The 20,901-nt window shown below is 53.3% G+C and overlaps 1 protein-coding gene and 1 long non-coding RNA gene across 3 annotated transcripts in view; one reads left to right on the top strand and one right to left on the bottom strand.

Annotated features, from left to right (window-relative positions):
- LRP1 (LDL receptor related protein 1) overlaps window positions 1-20,901 on the bottom strand; it is an 82,105-nt gene that overhangs the window by 51,155 nt on the left and 10,049 nt on the right. The window contains exons 3-12 of the mRNA XM_047065069.1: window positions 18,658-18,795; window positions 16,392-16,511; window positions 14,835-14,963; window positions 14,451-14,714; window positions 5,391-5,553; window positions 5,089-5,311; window positions 3,902-4,091; window positions 3,121-3,264; window positions 1,762-1,998; window positions 384-564 (exon numbers count right to left, since the gene is read on the bottom strand). Coding sequence (XP_046921025.1) covers window positions 384-564; window positions 1,762-1,998; window positions 3,121-3,264; window positions 3,902-4,091; window positions 5,089-5,311; window positions 5,391-5,553; window positions 14,451-14,714; window positions 14,835-14,963; window positions 16,392-16,511; window positions 18,658-18,795 — 1,789 coding nt within the window. The remainder of the gene's footprint in view (window positions 1-383; window positions 565-1,761; window positions 1,999-3,120; window positions 3,265-3,901; window positions 4,092-5,088; window positions 5,312-5,390; window positions 5,554-14,450; window positions 14,715-14,834; window positions 14,964-16,391; window positions 16,512-18,657; window positions 18,796-20,901) is intronic.
- Window positions 6,389-19,302, top strand: LOC124501109 (uncharacterized). Of its 2 annotated transcripts, XR_006959707.1 has the most exons (5): window positions 6,389-6,419; window positions 6,632-6,786; window positions 13,130-13,220; window positions 18,265-18,317; window positions 19,198-19,302. It is a non-coding gene; the product is annotated as an uncharacterized LOC124501109 (long non-coding RNA). The 2 variants fall into 2 exon arrangements; XR_006959706.1 differs by lacking the exon at window positions 6,389-6,419 and having other exon boundaries at window positions 6,460-6,786.

The following is a 20,901-nucleotide window of genomic DNA, read 5'->3' as shown; positions in this document are numbered from 1 at the left end:
GAGCTGGGGTGTGTGAGGAACAGACAGTGGGCAGTGGGGACAGAGTTTCCAAGAGTCGAAGAGAGGTGCAGATGAGGTCAAAGGAGATGAAAGCAGATCCTGTAGGACCCCAGGCCTGATAAGGAAAGTGGGTCTCACTCCAAGGGCCAGGGGAGCCAATAGAGGGCTCTGAGTTGGCAGTGACAGGACCAGATCTCCACGTATGTGTGTAAGACATCACTCCCATTGTCCTGAAGATGGGGCAACTTTTTCCCATTCAGCTTCTGATTCCTGCCTCAGCACTCCACCTAGGCTGCCATCCCCGTTCACTCTCTGTCTCACCTCCCAGTTCTGACACCCACAGTTCCTGGCTCCTCCTACCCCAAGGCCCTGGGAAGACTCACCCATTGAGTGGATCCACCACAATGGCTCTGGGGTGCGTCATTTTGCCCTCGATTAAGGTCTTGCGGGTCTGAGCAGCCTTCTCCAGCCTGGCCACGCTGATGGTCTTCTTGGGTCCATCATCCGTCCAATACAAATTGTCCCCCATCCAGTCCACAGCCACACCCTCCACATTGTGGATACCTGCAGGGAGTGAAGGGGGCAATGGAGAGCCTCAAAGGAAGCTCAAGACTGCCTGCCTCTGACCCTCAGGCTACACATGCCTCTGAGCAACCTGACTAGCAGGGAGTGTGGAAAGCCCTAGAGGGTGGGTGGGACAGGGTGGGAGGTTGGAAGAAAGAGCTGGGAAGACTGTGTTGCCACCGCGTCCGTGTTGAGGCCCAGGGTCTCTGAAAACTGTCCATGGCAGCCCATAAGCCTATGTGGTGGATGCGACCTCTCATGTGAGGGCATGCATGAGCCTGAGCCGGGGTGAGCTGGAGCAGTGTGCGGGTGGCTCTGGGCACAAGTGTGACACAAGATCCCAGGCCGAAAAATCCTGAGCTAACAAAACGAATAAATCAGGAAGTGATTTTTCACTGAGCCAAAGGCTTCATCTCAGGCTTAAATAGCAGTTCCCTTGGTATAGGGAACCCCAATCTTTTCCTGATGAGTTACTTTTGATTTCCCCAAAGTCTTATGATTGCTGACTGCTGAGGTTCTGTGAGCCAACGGCAGTGGGGGTGGGTGGGGAGCGCTAACTGGCGTCAGCTAGATGACTGGTTAGGGAGCCCTGTCCCGGGGGCCCAAGTGTGGGAATTCCTAACAACTGGCAGGAACAGGGCGGAACTCAGGAGCTCAGAGCCTCCACGCAGATGGATATTCAAGAGACAAAGTACTGTTGACCTGCCCGTGCAGCTCAGAGGGAAAAACTGGCTTCAGTTCACAAAACATACTCTTCTCAGGACAAGTAAACACGCAGCTCCGGTGGCCGTGAGGTCTGGCTGCACAGACCTTCCGTGTGCAATCATGTGCTGGTATGCCTGCTCCTATTCAAGGCCTCAGGACTCTCGTGGGCTGTGTACTGCGTGCAGCTCTGGGGCTCAGAGCCAATGGCAGAGAGACCCCGAGTTTTCCCAAGGGTTGGCAAGGACAGCCCACGCTGCCTAACCATCCATCCTCCTGCCTCTTTTCGGCTCAGCCAAGAAGGAGGTCACACAGGGGTCAATCTGTCTATCCCCTCATCTCCATGCCAACCAGCCCAGCCAGCCAGTCAGCAGGGGACTCTCCATGCCGAAAGGGCACTGAGAAAGCGATGCCCAGGCCTCCAATCGCTTCCTGTCCCAGGTGGGTGCCCTTCGGGGGTCCTGTCTGTACACCTCCCTCACTGGGGGCCCTTACCGTCCTTCAGGATGGTCTCCCGCTCAGTGCCATCGATCTTCTGGCGGCCAATGAGGTAGCTGGTGGTGTCAGCAAAGTAGATGAAGCCAGTTTCAGCATGGAAATCCAAGGCCCGGGGGTTCATGAGGTTCTCAATGGGGATCATGTGTTCGTCTGGGACTTTGGCTCCCATATCCATGCCCCGGATGATGCCTGGCCGGCCCTTGCCATACACAAGGAACAGCTCATGTTCTGGCTCTAGGGCAGGCACGAGGGGAGGAGGGGGGACACAAAGTTAGGTTCATGTGCCCAAGGATCTGCAAAACCCCAGCTCTCCTGGGTCAGGGGATATGGGTGTAGCAGGGGGTCTGGGCCACATGGACAGATGCATAAACATCTAAAGCCCAGGGGACAGCACCCTGGTGGGCAGCCTATGCACTCTGGGGGTGGGAAATGCGGCAAGAGTAACAAGTAGCATGTTTTCAGTTAAGTGCCCACTGAATCTGATTGGAATCTGATCACTTTGGACCACTTCTGCTATCATCCTTATCTAAGCCACATTGCTTCCTGCTTACAGGGCAGAAGTGGCCTCCTGCCACTTCCCTGCTGTCCATCCTCCGCCCAGCGGCCAGCCAGCATGATCTCCTTACAAATGTGAAGCACATCACGTCACTTCTCTGCTGGAAAGTCACCAAGAGCTCCTCATCCCATTTAGAATCCCATCCAACCTCTCCTTCCTGCCTCCCCTCACTCATGCTGTGCCGTTCTCAGCCTTGGAGCCTGGCACTGTAGGTTCCCTCTGCCAGGGAGCTCTGCCTTCGGGTCCTCACGTGATCCAACTCCTCACTTCATAGAGAGCTTGGCTTAACTCCTACCTCCACAGAGAAGCCTTCCCTGACCCTCTGTCTAACCTGGAGCCCTCACTGTCATCAGCAAGTCTACATTCCACTCTATTTTCTTCCTAACACCAGGTACCACCCGAAGCTATTTTTATTTGTCTGTCTCCTCTGCCAGACTACAAGCTCTGGAAGGCAGAGATGACATCTATCTTGTCACTGCTGAATCCTCATTGCCAGGAGAGTGCCAGACATGTAGTACATGCTCACTGGATATTTGTCAAGTGAATGAGTGAAAAAATGAATGAATGAAGTGAATGGGCCAGTTGACAGCCTTCTATGGAGCCCGAGTAGGGTAGTGGGAAAAGCCTTGTTCTCGGATGTGGGTTCAAATTCCTTCTATGCCCCTCACTAGAAGCAAAATGTTGGGTAAATCCCTTCATTTCTCTGCATCTCTGATGGAAACAGCCAGCTGTAAGGAGGCAGATAAGAATCCCGCCCCACCCCATCCCAGCAGGCACACAGGCCCTTCCCTGTCACTCACTCTTGCATGACTTCCCGTCACTGCCCAGGCTGAAGCCGGAACGGCAGCGGCAGGTCCGCGCCTTGTGGCTGTTCGCCAGCAGGCAGATGTCGGAGCAGCCACCTGGCTTCCCGAACTGGTCATTCTCACAGGCGTGGCTCCTCACTGCAGGCAGGGTAGAGAACCAGTCAGGACTCTTCAGAGCCCCCGTGCCCAGGCCTTGAGAAGATGTCCTGAAGTCTGACCACACTCCATCCTGCTGTGGTCTTTTTAATTGACTCATTCATTCATTAATTTTTAAGCAGGCACCACGCCCAATGTGGGGCTTGAACTTACAACCCTGAGATCAAGAGCCACATGTCTCACCAACTGAACCAGCCGGGCACCCCACCCCCGTCCCTCCCCCCACCCAGATGTGGTCTTTATGCTTATTGTCCCATTTTGAAGATTCAGAAACCACAGGACTAGGATTTCTCTGCCCCACCATAACCTAGCCTTCAGACTCTCAGGTGGGGGCTTCTGTGATCAGGGGAGACAGTCATGCCATCGCCTGTGGTCAGGTGCTTCTACTCTAAAGCAGCCAGGGAACTGGGAGGAACAACCTATGTTCTGAGCAGAATGGGGGGCAGGGGCTCCTTGGAGGTGAGATCTGGAGGCTGAAGGGCAGGAAGGGGCTGGCAGGGGAATCTGAGGGGACAGGGAAGGTAGTCCAGGGTGGATGGCTACAAGAAGTAGTCATGATATGAGAGAACCGGGGGCTCCCATAGGAGGGTCCACAAAGGGGCTGCAGAGCCCCACTCACCTCGGGGCTGACGCCGCTGGTGGTAGATATGGAGGGCACCACCCTTGTCCACACGGGTGACGACCTGGTAGTCAGTGCTGTTGAATCGATTCACTCGGATCACGCTCGTCTTCTGCTGGGCATTGGCGTTGTCCGAGTTGGTGGCATAGAGATAATTCTCAAACACGGTCAGGCCATACAGATGCTCAATCTGAGATGGGCAAGCAGGAATGGTCAACGTGAGAGGAGAAGGGAATCCTCCCTCTGACCCTGGAATGCTCCTTGGCTTCCCATCCAGATTTCATTATTCGCACTCCCAAATTCATTCCACGGTTGTCTAACTCCATGTTTTACTCCTGTATCCTCTGGTTGGATTTTCTTGCTTTTGAGATCTTTGCTTGTCAAAATCCCACTTATCCTTCACAGAGCGTTTCTTTGTAGAACTTCTGGGATCTTCTAACCAGACACAGGCTTTCCCTTCACATTCCATCTCTCTGGCTATTATCCCCTGTCTGGTGATTTGTGGACTTACCCCATCTACTCTGCTCAAACCCCTTGAGGGCAGGAACAATGTTCCCCAGAGATTTAGGCATACAGTAGATGATGGAATGATTTTGGACTGAAGTAGAGTTGGGCCCTAAACTCTGTCCACAGAAAACATTCTCCAGCCCCCAGCTTTAGGAAGTTGAGAGGGCAGACTTGCCTCAATGATGCCTGGTAACAGCTCTCGCTACCCACATAACTTACCCAAGGTAATTGACTGTCCAGCTTGTCCAAGACAAAGGGATTTGCTGGTTTGTGGGACTTCCCAGGCTAACACTGGGACAGTCCTGGACAAACAGGGATGGTTGGTCACCCTAATGATCCCAGATTGGAGGTGCCACCTCTGAGTTGGAAAGGCTTCTAGACTAGGTTCCAGCGCTCTTTCTCAGCTGTGTAATCTCAGGCAAATCACTTAACCTCTTTGAACGCTGCTGTTTTTTCATCCACCAAAAGTGAACTAAGACACTGGCCTCCCAGGGGTCATTGTAAGGATCAAGTGAGAAAAGGGAAATAAAAGGTGTATCTAAAATGACTGCTTCCACCAGAGTGGAAGCCACATCCTCTCCATGTCCACCCTGCTTCCCACCAGAGAGACTGTCCCACACTGTCCTCCCTCTCACTGGGAGGCCTAGAGAATGGCTCCCCTGCAAAAGCTTCCCCCTCACCAGAATGCCCTGGATGATGGTCTGCCGGCCCTTGCCCTCGTAGTCTACCACCTCTATATAGTCCAGGTAGGCGTCAGCCCAGTAGACAAGGCGGCTGACCAGGTCCAGCGTGATGCCGTGAGGAAACACAATCTTGCTATCGACCAGCTTGGTGCGGTTCTGCCCATCCATGTCGCAGCGCTCCACCTTTGGGATCTGCCCATAGTCAGTGAAGAACACCTTCCTGCGGGCAGAGGGCACGTTAGCTGCGTTGTGGACATTGAACGCTCTCCCTTCCACCACAGCCTCTGCCCGCCCCTCACCCCATGGCAGGGTCCAGGGCAATGCCCTTGGGGTTGTAGAGCTCCAGGTCCAGCAAAGTGACACACGTGTCCCCGTTTCGGTTGCAGACAAAGATCCTATCGTCGATGTCATCCACAAAGTAGAAGTTGCCCGTCAGCCAGTCGATGGCCATCTGTTCCACATCTGAAAAGTGTGAGTGAAAGAGCTATGGGGGGAGGCCCACCTCTAGACAGGGCCACCCCTTGTTGGTGCAGAACCCACCCCCGGAAGCCCACCTCCTCTGGGACGACCTCCTTCACCATGTAGGTGACAGCTGTTTCTCCTCTCTGAGCTCCTCCTATAGGAGTTAACGGCAAGGGCACAATTTTGCCTTGTATTCTCTGCCATCTTTCTACCTATTTGGCCTCTCCAAAATGAAGTGTCTGCGTATCCTCCCACAGAACCCTGCTCTGCACACGGAGTTCAAGGCCAGCACACAGGGGGCACTAGGTATGCATTGGCTGGTTAGTTGATGGACAAGCTTCCTGAACTCTAGACCTTCCTTGAGCAGGACCATCTTCTTGGGGTACCGAAAGGCATTGAAGACAGGTCCACTGGCTCATCCAGTATTTTTAAATATGTTTTTACTTGAGATACCAGCACTCAGGCTAACTAAAATATCACACATCTTCGATGTTGGCTGGACTTTCATCAATTTTATATGGTAAGTCAGGGTATCTCATGCTAGCCAGGGCACTGACCAAACACTGTACATGTTCTATGACTCTTAAAAATGGAAAAGCAGGGCACACCATCAATAAATGCAATCTGAGAGAAAAGTATGTCAAAATACGGCACCCATAGAGATGGAAAAGGGAAGGCCCACGGTGTCAAAAGGTTGGAATCAGTGACATAGGCCAAACTTCCTCTACTCACTCCTGTTCCCGTTTCTTCAATGTCCCTATTGCTCAATTTCCTCATGTCTTAGGGAGGGTAGGAAGGAGCAGAGAATAAGCTATAGGGCTGGAGGACAGAGAACATAGGAGGAAGGCCATAAAAGGACTCTGAAGGTAAACTGGGGCATGGTTCAGAAAGAAGGGGAGCTTCAGAAAGGTGAGTAGGGGAGGAGGATGGACACCAGGTGCCCACACTTAGTCTATGCCATCTCTGGAGGAGATGGAAGAGGCTAAAAAGGACTGAAGAGGGTAGGGGTGGAGCAAGGGCAGTGGGAAGTCTCGAGGCTGGAAGTCTGGAGACAGGGACCCCTGCTGGCCTCTTCTAGGCACCTCCTCTCCAGGACCCACTGGCTCCCATCCATTTACTTACTTGTCCCCTTCAACTACCACCACCAGAGGTGATGCTTCTTGCAGACTAGGAATCTCCTAAGACAGTGACTCCTCAGGACTCCTGCCTTGCACTCCACCTTTACCAATTTCAGTAAGTAAAGAGATCTTTGGACCACCTGCCTTTGGCTGAACCTTACCCCCACACGCTACCCACACTTAAACCCAGTAGGGGTTATTCTATCCCCACAGAGCTGTAGGTATAATGACTAGGTGCTCTGCTCAACTCTTCCCTAATCCTTCCCTCTCCCCACAGGGATTCAGAGGCTATTTCCTGACAGTGGGTGGGGGTGGGGGGCAAAGGGAACAGGAACGTGGCTCCCAAGGAACTTGGCTAGGCCCTGACACTGACTCACAGTCACAGGACTTAGGCCGGGGAGGAAGGGAAGGAGCCAATTTGAGGTTCTCATCAAACTAGTTTCCTTTTCAGGTCCCCCCCGTTAAACCCCACTTCAGGGTGACTGGAGAAAGAAGTCACAGGGATGAGGCATTGTCCCTGTGGTTGCTGATGCACCCCCAAACCAAACCACTCTCTCCCCTGGGCTCCTAGCACCCTGACGACAGTAGAAGAGAGGGGCAGAGCAGCCTGGAAGTGTGGGTCCCAGACCATGTAGGAAGAGGGCCCAGTGCTGGGATAAGGCAATCACGCTGCTCCACACACCGTTACCACGGAGAAAACAGATTAAAATGAATGCTGCTGGGCCGCCTCCAAAGGAAACCCAAAGTCCCAAACCAGAGTGTGTGTGGGGGGGGGGGGGGGGGGGGAGACCTGCCGCAGCACCAGGCAGCCAGCAGGCAAGTAGGTTGGAAGGCAAACAGGTTGAAAGGCAAATAGGGCTTCGTGCCCTTTACTTGGTGGGCACAGCAGGGGGCTGCTGGCATGCAGAGGAACTTCATCATTGGAAGCTGGTTTCCCAGCACCAGCTGGTGCAGCTGCGTCCTCCTCTCTAACTTCCTGAGGCTTCCCTGAGTCACTGCCCAGCTCCAGGCTGGCAACACCCTGCCCCTGCTCCCCATCCACCCTTCCCTCAGCGAGAAGGGGGGAGGAAGAAATCTGAAGAGATCAGATGCCCCCCCCATCCCAGGTGCAGCTACAAATCACCCCCTTAGCCCCAGGAAGTGTTTGACCTTCGAGCCTCCCTCCTGGCCTGGGTTCCCTGCCAATTCCGGGAAGGAAGGCAGAAGGATCGTCCTTGCTCTAGATTATTTACCCTTGGCCGGTCTCCCCTTCCACCTCCCAAAGGCCAGGCACGGCCCCACTCAGCAGGCCGGTGAGGAGTTGGCAAGAACGGGAGTCCCCAGCCCGGCCTTGCCTCCACTTTGGTATTTTTGCAGCTGGAGACTATTAGTCGCAAGCAAAAAAATCCTTTGTTATCCAACCCCCCTCCACCACATTATTTTCCCCTCTCCTAAAGTCCAGATTCCTCTGCCCGCCCAACCACACACACTCACACACATGCACACATCTTCACACACACACACACACACACACACACACACACACGCACGCACACACTTGGCCACTCATACCTAAGGCCAGTGTAGACAGATGGGTTCAGATTGGGAGAGGGAACCTTCCCTCCTGGGCTCCCCTACAGGCAGTATCTGGGCCGTTGCCCTGTCTCATGGCATGAGGGGCGGGGGCGGGCAAGTTGAGTCCTGGGTTTCACCCTAGAGGACCTGAATGTTCTGGCCCCACACATTCAGAGGGCAACTGTCCCCTGCAGCCCAGGCTTCTCAGGGCTGAGCCACCCCAGAGCACCCTCCAAGGGGCTCTGGCCAAAGGCCCCAAATCCTGAAGACAGGAGAACCTCAAGTAAACCCAAGGAGAGGAATGCTATGTTGTGGAAAGGGTCTGGGGATGGTCTGGGGGCCAAGAAGTTGGGAATTCCAGCTTACAGAAGGAGGCTAGGAAGCTGGGAGGGGGATGGGATAGTCAAGAGGACAGACCACAGCTTGCCAGTAATGTCATTAAAGACTTTCACTTCCAGGCTCCAGAATAGACCAGGGGTGTGTGTTTATAACTGACGAGCCCTCCCTGCACTCCCCCACCCCAATGCTCAGCACTCTGCACCCCCTATAAGTCCAATTTTTCTCAACTTCTCTACCATTCACATTGTTCAAGAGTTATTTCCCTAAACAGTGGTTGCTTTCCCAAAAACAACAGCCCACCCCATTACTAAGAAGACCCTGGCTTCAGCTACAGGACTCCAGTCACTCTCCCTAAAACAAATCTGGGGGAGGAAGGGCGCCTCCCTGCTGTGAGGAAATATCCCCCAATGCATCCACATACCCAAAGATTATAGGACAGGTCATGAGGCCTGTGGATGAGGGAGGATGAAACCCACTTCCACTTTAACCACATCCCCAATGGACACACACATTCTGGTCCTTATTCCAGGAAACTCCCCACCTCTCCCATCACTCTGCTCCACCCTGGGCCCAGCCAGGCTCTAGACACTGACAGCCTGGGCTCGAATCCTGGTTCTATCATCTTCCAACTGTGGGATTACGGGAAAGTTACTTAATGTCTGAGTCTCAGTTTGCTCATCTGTAAAATGGGACGGTGTATTAATAGCACTTAGCACAGGGCCTGGCACATAATTAACACTCTATAAGTGGGAGCTGTTCATACCACGATCCTCCCTCACCTCAACCCCATTCTTCCCTACCTTGTCCACCCAGTTACCATCTGTGCCTCTAGCTAGAACTCTGTGGCCTCCTGACTAACGGCGGGCCCTCCAGGTGCGCAGTTTGGGGCTAACACCTACTATTCTTCAAGACGCAGCTCAGGCCCCCAGAAGAAAGATTTCTGTATTTCAGGTGCCTGTATGGCCCAGTAAGTCCTTTCATCACAGTCTGTTTACCTGACTACAAATATTGTGAGGGCAGGGTGCTGTCTTTCATCTCTCTCCCCGGCATCTGACACACATATACTGACTGATTCATTCAACAAATATTTGTTGAGTACTGACTCCTCACGCTGTTGTCCTAGAACTGGGACATCACTTTTTCCCTTTCCTTCGACTGCCAGGATCCTCCTTCTCTGGCCTTGGGACGCCCCCACGATGGTGGGAGAACACATCTGTCTGGTAATCCTCCCGCTTCTCAGAGCCACTTGGGGATCTCGCCCTGAGTGGGGAGAGGGAGGGCTGGGGGAGAGGATCAGGAGTCTGGGGTCTTTGCAAGCAGGTAAAAGACCGCCAGGCAGCTCTGGCAGGAGCTTTGCCAAATGGCATGTCTCATGCTCCTGTTTCCTGCCGAGCCGACTTTAGCTCCTCTTGTTCCCAGAGAGGCCCTGGCTCAGCCACATCACATCACCTCTGTCCCCTGGGCTCCCTTCCTGCCCCACTTGTACCCGCCTGGGGTTTCTGCTCTGCTCCTTCCCCTGCCTGGCCCAGGTCCACAAAGGCAGTCAGTGCTGGTCCCAGAGAAGAGATGCCTAAATTCTGCAGCTCTGATTCAGAATCAGAACCAGGATCTTCCCACTATTGAGAAATCCTTGCTGGGCTCTAAAACACATCTTTCTTGCTTAAGTTACTTCCTGTGGCTTGAAAACAGGGAAGGGGGGGGGGTTAGGGAGCAGGCTGGGTGGAGAGGCAACTTCAAGGAGACAGCGGGGGAGGAGAGGACAGGCTGGAGCTGAGCCGGGAGACTGAGACGGAGAGGAGACGTGGGGCTGGCCTAGCCAGGGAGAGGAGAGCAGGGCTGTGAAATGATTAAGAAACTCAGGACGGGAATGGGAAGCAAAAGCACCAGGATGCGGGTGGCCCAAGGCCAAAGAGTGTGCTGGCAAGAGCCCCCGCCCCCCAGGACTCTGACACCCTGTGGGTGAGGAAGGCCAAGGAAGAGGGTGGTGGTGGCTGGCTTTCATATATGAAATCTGGAAGTATTCCATAGGCATAGACTGGGAGGCTGAGAGGGCCCAGGCTGCCCAGTTCAGTGGAAAGACAGCTCCCCTTCCAGCCGGCGAAGACAGTTCATCACAGATGCAGGGGGGTTACTCTCTGCCCCCTCTCTGCCTTCCCTCTAGACACATCACTACCCATTTCCTGTTGTGATTTTAACCACACACATACACACACGCGCACACACACGCACACAAAGAAAGAGGGAGGGATAAGTGAAACTGGCCAGCTGGACTTGGGGCCACATTTCGCAACCTTGCTGCCTGCAGCCTAGGGGGCCGTTTATTCCTACCTCCTCCTTCCCCATGCGGATGGTGCAGGGAAGAAACCCCAGGACCCCTGAGGGCCCCTCCAGAGCATCCCCTCATACACAAAACTTATTTCCCTGAAGGCCTCCATGCACAGCGTCAGAACTTCCCCTCACCACACACACACCCCTTCCCAGGGCCCCAGTCCTGCAGTCTGCCCTCATTCTTTCTACAGTGGAAACATACCCAAAGCTACTGGAAGACAGGTCAGAGGAACACAGCCAAGGCAATGCAGGGCTGGGGGTGGGTTGGGTCAGCAGACCTGACTTTCAGCCCTGCCCAGGGGCAGCCAGCAGGGGGCTGGGCAGAGCTTAAGTTTCCTTGAGAGCGTGGACAGAGGTGAGGGGCAGAATGGGCAAACCAGGCCTGGCTCTGGTACTACCAGGCCAACCGACCCCTGTGGGTCTCAGTTTCTAGAACTTCGGTCTTTTGTGTATCACTTTCGAAATGCTTGCCAAGGTGATGTACAGCCTGCACTATCACTTACCTACTGTTTCTTTAAGTCAACTCATTTTTCTTATTTTGCTATAACCTAAGCAATCTATGAAATCACAGATTTGATATACTAGTTATAGGAGTTTCCTAATAGGTATTAAAAAATAAAAATTAATGATAAAAAATGCACATCCATGTATAACCTAAAATCAAGGCAGCCTGCTTTGGGAAAGGCAGTATTAAAAACTGAGGGGCCAGCCTTGGTCCTCCCTAAGGATCTTCCAGCTCTCACTACCATGTTCTCCAGTCACAGAATCAGAATCCACAGAGACCTCCCCATGCTGCTGGGACAGTGGCAGAGGGGAGGATGTGTCCTGGAATTATATCCCAGGAGGGAAAGGAAGAGGTGAGGACTCAGCCCCCAAGGCCCCCCAATCCAAGCCAGTGAAAGTCACGGACAGGGGAAGGAGCACTGGCAGCCCGGGCTCAGTTAAGGGAGGAAAGCGCGCACAGCGCACGCACACACACTCACACACATGCGCACGCACGCACATACACCTTCCGGAACGTGTGAGGACATTGGTAAGACAGTGTCCCCTAACTCTTGGGCAGAAACAGAGGGAAGGAGCTGGGATCAAGACAGGAAAAAGCAGGAGCTTCGATCCCCAGCCGGCTCCACGGAGCCTCTCCTGGAAGCTGCACCAACCCCTGAGCATGGCAGGGCTCTGGGAGGGGCCCTCTGAGGGCTCTCAGGACTCAGAGCAGGTCTGCAACACACAAGCCCTAGGACCCATGTGAAACAGGCTCACTTCCTGGCCTCCTTCCTTTTTTCTATTCTATTTCTGTTCCCAGAGTTTTCTCTGGGGCAGGCTCCCCCTTCTTCCCACAGCAGCAAGCAGGCTTCTCTCCGCCTCTCTGCGTCTTGGCCTCTGGGCCCCAGCACCTCTCAATTGTCAGACTCCTCCCTCCTGCATGGGGCTCCCTCCCAGGGGTGCAATGGAGGTCATGGTCCTAGCCAGGAATGGGATGATTGCAGGGAGAGCTCCCCCAGGGGGCAGAGAGAAAGCAGGAGAAAGCAGGAGCCTTTCTTCTTCATCCCCCTTGGGGAGCTAATTACAGGCCAGCAGCCCACTGCACAGGTGAGTGCCTGGGACAGCCACCCGCACACCAGGACAGGGCACCCAGCCTCTCCTGGGAAGGGGCTGAACTAGAGATGGGGGAGGGTGCTAGGGGAGAGACACTTCCGACATCCTCATCTCAGGGCCCATAATTAGTCTGTGGGATGAGAGCAAAACAACCATCCTCAGGGTGACAGCCAGACATTCAGGCGGCATGGAGCGTGGGGTGGGGGCAGGGCAGGGAGGAGGGACAGAGGCTGGGGCCACAGGAACCCACTCATCCACCCCACTAGCATTTCTCCCCGGAACCTTGGTCTCCTCCTGCCTCCTGGACTCTGCCCCAGAGGGGCCCAGTGAATCCAACAGACTGGGAGGCAAGGTTCTATTTGCCAAGGGAGGGGTACCCGCCTGAGCTTATTTCCTGCTTCACTTTGGGAGGAAAGCAGGAGAGGGGGCCAGGCCAGAGCAAAAGCGGAGAAGTTTCCCATCAGGGCACCCTCGCCAGCCGCCTACCCACGAGCCCATCATCTGGCCCGGAGGCAGGGCCAGGGAGGGAGCTGCCAGAGCTGTTTGCCCAGACAGGCCTGTTGGGTGGGGCTGTCAACAAGGAGCAGGGAGAGGGCAGCCGTCTCATGGGGTCTCACCCTGTGCTACCCTATCTGCCATAGGGTTCCCTGATCTGCCCACCCCTCAAGAGTTCAGCCAACCACGTGTGGCAGCCCCCAGCCAGCATTCCAAGGAAGACGAGTCTGATCACAGGTGAGCCTTGGTGACCAACAGCCCAAGGACATCACTGGGATGCTCTGGAGGAGCTGGAGACAAGGTGTGGACCATACGATGAGGCCACAGAGGGCGAGGGCTCTCAGGAACCCCTGCTACCCCACAGCTAAGCCCATACATCCTCCGAGGATCTCTGTCTTCTGTGGGGATCATCATATGGGGACGCAATGAAGGAACTTAAAGATCTACGAGGCCCAAGGTTCACCATCCTAAAGCTTGTGACTTACCTCTGGCTTTCACTTCAGTCTATCTGATCTGGACAGGCAAGCTCATACCCATGATGTGGATTAGGAAATCAAAGCAGGGACAGGGAATTCTGATTTATTCAAGATCACAGATCAAGTTACCCTCCCTCCCGGGGGTCAGATCAACCACAGGCCAGATCTTCCCCCTCAGCCCTGTGGTGCATTTCCTGGAAATGTGATGGTGCCAGATGTTTTGTTTGTTTATGTAACAGCATCTGAGAGGAGCGGGGCTGCTCCAGGCAGTGGATCTATGCCCCGGCCCCATCCCTAGGTATACCCTGTCTTCCACCCCTAAGATAGCAAGGTACAGCCCCGGGAAGGAGTTTGAATGGGAACATCCAGGAGGTCTTAAAACACTCCTGTGGCCCCAGGGCTCACTGCTTCTCCTATAGTCTCATTCACTGCCACAAAGCTGCCCCCAAAACAGCCTCAGGACCCCCACACTCACCCTGCAGCCGTGGGTCCATTCTAGCCATGCCCCCAAGGAAAATAATGGAACATGGAGACAAACCCAGCCAAGCCCTGACCTCTTTGCACTCAGTCCTAACTTAGCAAGCTTCCCTCAAGGCTCCAGGCCTTTTCTTTCCCTTGCCCTGACTCCTGCTGCACGGGAAAGCCCCTCTGTGGTCTAATCAACACTTGTCTCTCTGAGAAGGGACAGTCCCTTGTCTCTGGAGATTGACCATTCAGTGCCTCCTTAGCCCTCTTCCTCAGCCCTGGGCCAAAATCAGGAGCCATCTGGAGCTCAGAGAGAAGGAAGGGAGCATAGCCATAACTCTGTCCCTGCTCCAAGTAGGCGTCATCTTGTGCAGCCCCCTGCCTTAGCTTCAGGCAAGGCCTTCTTATTTAGACTCCTGCCCCAGACAGGGGTCATCCCATCGAACTGCCTTTGTCCTAGGCAGGCACCAGCTTGCCCATCTTCCCTCCCTTCCCCTGCTCTCCAAGCTGGGAGCAGGCGACTCACGGTGCAGACTGAGGGAGATGTTGATGGTGTGCTCATCCACGAAGCCCTTCAGGCCGGGCATGCGGGCACACTTGAGCTGTGTCTGGGCAGCGCTGTCCCCAACATGCACCCAACACACAGTCTCGTTGGTGTAGCTGAAGTCCATGGCTGTGGTCTGCCGTGTACTAGTGGGCGTGATGGTAGACACTTGGGCCCCACTCAGGTACGTAGCCAGGATGTTCTGGGAGTTGGCAATCAGCAGCACAGGGGGCCGGTCTACTGGCTCTGTAGGTGGAGGAGAGAAGGGTCGATGCAGCAAGGGGCTCTAGGACCTCTCAGGCCACTCCCCATCGGGGAGCAACATGGAGGCCACCTATCATTGTGACCACAGGTGACCCCACCTACCATTCTTGGCCTTGCAGGAGCGGTTGTCTGGCTGCAGCAGGTATCCTTCCACACAGCCACATGTAAAGGAGCCATCTGTGTTGGTGCACAGCTGGCTGCAGGTGCCGTAAACTGAGCACTCATCAAAGTCTGCCGGGAAAAGGGCAAGAGCATGGTCATCTCCAGTGTAATAAGGACAGGGAAGTGGGTGCCCTCAGACACCATCCAAAGGTGGTGTCCATCCCTACAGCCTCTTCGGAGGGCGATTTGGCAGAATCTACCACAACAGGAAAGGTGCAAACTTTATCACCTAGCAAGTCCAAACTTGGAATCTACCCTCGAGAAATACCCACACGCATGCACATCATCCATTCATTCAGAAAAGATTTCTTGAGTATCTACTATATGCCAGGTACTGTCCTAGGCTCTGAAGATATATCCGTGAATAAAAGAGATTCAAACTGCTGCCCTCATGAAACTTAAATTCTGATAATAAATGAAATATTGGCATTCCATGATAAACAGAGAAGTACATTATATGTTAGAGGTGATAATACAGTGGAAAAGTGACTGGTGCTGTGGGAAAATATTAAGCAGAGAAAGGGGATATGGAATGTAGGCAGTGGGTTGTGATTTTAGGGATGGTCTCACTGAGAAGGTGGCATTTGTGCAAAGACTCCAGGGAGGTAAATCTTAAAACAGAAAAGGTGCACTGTTTGTGACAGAGAGAAACTGGAACATCTTACTCATCGATAGGGAGATTGCCAAGTAAACTGTGGTAATCAATAGTCATACTCCATAGTGGTTTCTAAAAGTACGAGGTAGATGTCTACATATATTTTTATATGCTTATTTATTTATTTTGAGAGAGAGCGAGAGAGCGTGGGGGAGGGTCAGAGAGAGAGAGGGAGAGAGAGAATCTTAAGCAGGTTCTGCACTGTCAGCGCAGAACCCGATGCAGGGTTCGATCCCAGGAACCATGAGATCGTGACCTGAACCGAAATCAAGAGCCAGTCACTCAACCAACGGAGCCGCCCAGGCGCTCCCCCCTCCCTACATATTAATATCGAAAAATCTCTAGAACCTATTGAGAAAACTGAAGAGAAGTATGTACAGTATTATATGTATGTGAAAAAGAGCACACGCACATAAACAATACTTTCAGTTAGATCATCTGTGAATACAGGCAGAGAGATGTACAGAAAAAGGACTGGAGAGAGAGATAGCAAACTGGTAACACAGCTAACCTCCAGAGAGGGAAAAGGGAGCAGAACTGAAAAGGATTCGTCAAAGGAGACTTTGGTTTTTATCTATAATGCTTTAATGTTTTTACAAGAAAACTCACATATGATCTATGTAATTTTAAGAGGAATTTAGTGGAATTTGGTGGAAGTAAGTGGTTAGGGCTCACAGTCATGCCCACAGGCTGCAGGGCATGTAATCGTGCCTCCTCTCTTGTACCTTCTCTCTCATTCTTCTCCTACCCCAGCCAGGCCCACTGGCCGTCCCCACACCCGTCCCCACCTGTACCCACCCCAGCATACGCACATGTGCACACAAGCACACACACTCACATACCTTTGCAGGTCTTGCCATCTGCCTGTAGTTGAAAGCTATTGTTGCAGTAGCAGGTGGGCCCGTTGAGTGTGGGGACACAGTGGTGCTGGCAGCCCAGCTGAGAACACTGTCCTTGGAGCTCTGTGTGGGGGCAGGCGACACGCACTCAGGCCCCCAGACCTGGCGGCCACACCCAGACCGTAACCTTCCCCCGACTCCTGCCAACCCTTCAGAAACCACTTCCAAGGCTTGTAGTGTCAGAGATGGAAGGGGCTTAGGAATCATCTGACATATTTTGCAAGTGAGGAAACTGAGGCCCAGGGAGGTTATAAGACAGGCCCAAGGTCCCACAGCCAATTATGGCTTAGAATCCACATCTTCCTGCTCTGGCTGCTCTGGACTCCCTCTGTCTCCATGAAAGAGGGGCTCTGGCAGTTGTGGGGGTCAATAGGGAGCGAGGACAGTGAGTCTCATTCTCTTCATATGCCTCTTATCTGCCCTGCCCAGGAACCACAATGCTGGCTTCGGGGCTGAGGGTGAGGAGTGGGCATGGGATGGGGTCTCTCCCCTCAGGATCCCAGCTCTAGTCTGGAAGCACCTCTCCAGCCCATCCCTCAAGCCCTAGAGACCTCAGAGGGAAGGTCCGAGGTCCAGGTAGAAGATGAGAGGAGGAGCAAAACTGGTTCCCTCAGGACCTTTCTCTAATCTTTTCCTCCTGCTGCTGACCCACTTCCACAGGGGAGACAGAAGGGAATGAGACAGGAGGGGGAAGAGGTGGGAGAGCAGCGGCCCCCCCAGACCAGCGACCCAATTAATGGCCTTGCGTGGGGCCAGGCGGCCTGGCCACAAAGACCCCTTTGTCCAGCGGCCTCACACCCCCACTTCCCCCCCACCTAGGAGAGAGAGCTGCCCGAGATGCTAAGACGTTTAGAAGCACTAAGCCTGCCAGGAGGAGCTGGAGTGGGGGGCCAGTCCCTGGTTATTTCTTCTCCTCCCCACCTCCACCCAACAGCCCAAATGTGCTGCCTGTCCAGCCCTTCCCCACAAAGGATGGAGATCAGCGGGGGGGGGGGGGGGGGGGGGGCGGTAATTTTTTGTTCTGGAAGATCTAGAGAAGAATTTCTCTTTTGGATGTGCGGCAGGAGGATAAGGAGGCCCAACTTCTGTCATATCAGAGAAGGGAGTTCAGACCCCAGGTTCTCCAGGTTCTTTGTTGTTTTTGATGCTGACAAGGTATTCAAAAGGAAACAAACTTGAACATGTACCATTCGATAAGATGGGATGGGCATGGTAATTCAAGTCAGCCCCTAGGCCTAAGCTCTGCATCCCATCCCAGGAGCTCTAGACAAAAACATGCAAAATCAACCCAAGGAAAGGATAAAAATCTTCCACAAACTCCCTTGCTCCACACTCCCTGCCCTCAGTGAACAGGATCCAGATGTGTCTCCTCCCACAGGCAGATGTTTCTGACATGCGTACAGGCCCAGACGCCACCATCACCCAGGGGCCTGCTCAAGCTCTGGAGACCTTGAGCTCAGTAGAAGGGAGAAGTCACTATTCCCTATTCCCTGCCTCGCACGTATGAGTCTCTGCCTTACCGACGGAATCCTCCCCCGCTGCTCACACATGACCCAGACTCTCCCTGGCCCACAGGGCCTTTGGGGGAAGAATGGCAGGGCTGGCGATCTGAGCTACAGCAGGGAAGGGACCTATCATCCTAACGTTCCCTCCTTGGCCTGGATGACCTCCCATCAAACAGCTTCAGAGTGTCTCAAAGATCTGCATTTCCTGGGGGATGGCTTCTGGGGCATCGGCGGGGAATTAGGTGAACCAGACTCCACATCCCCACCCCCAGCTTCAACCACAGCATCTCTTTTTCCCTGTTCACACTCAGGTTGCATGTAAGAAACCATGTGAAGAAAGGACCCTACTATCTACAACAACAAGGTATGAAAATACTGACCTAGTGCAAAGCTCTCATTTTACAGGTGGGATACTGGGATTTGGAGAGAGGTAGTGACTTGGCCAAGCACACATGGCCAAAGAGAAGTGTCCAGGCCAGCACCCATACTGATCCCCACAGGGCTGTTGACCAAGCTCCAAACTCAAAGGCCCACTGATTTGGGCTGCTATCTGGTGGCATCTCTGTGCATGGGAGCAGGACAAGGCCTCATCCCCACTGAAGGTGTGAGGACAGTCCTCGGATGGTGGGCCTCCAGACCCATCACAGGCCTGGCTGAGAACTCACTGCATCCGTCTGGGGCAGGAGAAGTGGAAGAGCCCTTACCTCGGCAGTGGGGCCCCTCATCCGAACCATCCACGCAGTCCTGGACTCCGTTGCAGAGGCGGGACATGAGAATACACATCTCGGTGCCCAGGCAATTGTGTTCATTTGGCTGACATCGCTGGGCCTTACTCTGTGGACCTGGGGGCAGATGGGAAGCCTGGCATGAACAAGGTGGCTAGACTGGCTGTCTAGCCACTTGTTCACCAGGAGAGGTGATGAGGACACCCAGACTGGGGTTTCAGATACCCGCATTTCTTAGATCTCAGGAGGTCTCAGGGGCTGGTTAGATTTTCCCACCTAGGGCCCTTTGTCATCATTCCCAAAGGTAGCCACACACCCAGGAGCAGCCGGGCAGAGGGAAGAACTAGGCCTTCAGCAGAGTCCGCTCCCCACATGCCCGATACGTACGGACCCCAACACCTCCACACTGTGCACTCAAGAGACGGGCTGAGATTTAGAGGCGAAAGGTTTTGAGGAGCCGAGGAAAGCAGAGTCCATGGCAGAGAGGCTCAAATGTTAAAGAACACTTTCTTCCCAAAGCTCTCTAGGGCACAGAGCCGGGGCTGAAAGCCAGATGAAGTTGCACTGTCCGATACATAGCAACAGCCATATGTGGCTATTGTGCACCTGAAATGCGACTAGTTCAAACTGTAAGTATAAAATACTACACTGGCTTTAAAGACTTAAGTTTTCTTTAATTTAATTTATTTTCTATTTTTTGAGAGAGAGGGAGCATGAGTGGGGAAGATGGGCAGACAGAGAGAGAAAGAATCCTAAACAGGCTCCATGCTCAGCATGGAGCTCGACACGGGGCTCAATCCCATGACCCAGGGATCGTGACCTGAGCTGAAATGAAGAGTCGGACACTCAACCAACTGAGCCACCCAGGCGCCCCTGGCATTAAAGAGTTAATACCAAAAAAAATAAAAAATAAAAAATAAATAAATAAATAAAGGCTTAATACCACATACACAAAAAAGAATGCAAAAGATCTCATTGCTAATATTATATGATTAATATACAGAAATAATAACATTTCAGCTACATTGGGTAATATAAAATTAAAATTAACTTCACTTAACTACTCTTACCTCTTTTTATTTTTATTTTTTTTAATGTTTATTTATTTTTGAGAGAGAGGTAGAGTATGAGTGGGGAGGGGCAGAGAAAGACAGAGACAGAGACAGAGACAGAATCCAAAGTAGGCTCCAGGCTCTGAGCTGTCAGCACAGAGCCCAACGCAGGGCTCGAACTCACAGACTGAGAGATCATGACCTGAGCTGAAGTCGGACACTTAACCAACTGAGCCACCCAGGTGCCCCTACTCTTACCTCTTTTAATGTGGCTACCAGAAAATTTCAAAATTGCATATGTGGCTCACATTATATTTCTGTTGGACGATACCACTCTAGATGCCCAATCCCAGAGCAGCCTGCCTAGTGGAAGGATTTGGGAAGCATCAAGGGTTGTGGCCCACTGATGATGTCTCTGGTACTTCCTTTGTTGCCCAGGAAGATGGGCCAGGGCGAGAAGGGTAGAGCTCCTCAGGGAATCCTAAGGAGGCCAAGCAGGTTAGGATGCTGGCTGAGCCCACGCGTTGGGAGACAGACCACTGCACCCTGGCTCCCATGCCTGGACAGGGTGTGTGAGAGAGTATCTGTGTGTGAGCCCATCTGTCCATGTATGCCTGGGGAGGAGTACCTGTACACGGGTGAAGGAGATGAGGAGCGAGGAGTGTGGAGTGAGGGTGTGTCTGCACGTGCTGGTCTGTGCTGGTGCTTCTGGCCTCAGTCTGTGCATTTCCATGTCCTTCAGGAGTGAGTCTGGATTTTTATGAGTGTCTGGGGGCGTCTGTCTGAGGTTGGGCTTCTGCATCCCTGTTTGAGAGTGTGGACTCTGTGTTGCTATAAGAATGTGTCTGTGCTGACGTGTGCCCTGGTCTGTGTGTGTGCGTGTGCGTGTGTGTGTGCGTGCGTGTGTGTGTGTGTGTGTGTGTGTGTGGTGGTGATGGTGGTGGGGAGGGATGCATCAGGGCCCCCCCTGATGGGTCTGGGAGGGTACATGAGTGCAAACAATGTGGGGATGTGTCTAAGGTGGGGTCTGCATCAAACTGAAGAAAGATAAGGCCCTTCTGCGTGGTTACCATCACCCCCACATCAAGCATCAGGGTAAAACAAAGTAGGGCGTAAAGGTGGTATCTGGCAAGAAGAATCTCCAGGCTGAACTCCCCTCACCATAGAAACA

This window comes from Lynx rufus, unplaced genomic scaffold (assembly GCF_022079265.1).
Source record: "Lynx rufus isolate CCGP_SWC_20201006 ecotype Redwood Valley unplaced genomic scaffold, mLynRuf1.p SCAF_7, whole genome shotgun sequence".
Classification (NCBI taxonomy): Eukaryota; Metazoa; Chordata; class Mammalia; order Carnivora; family Felidae; genus Lynx; species Lynx rufus.
This window is presented reverse-complemented; position numbering and strand designations above follow the sequence as displayed.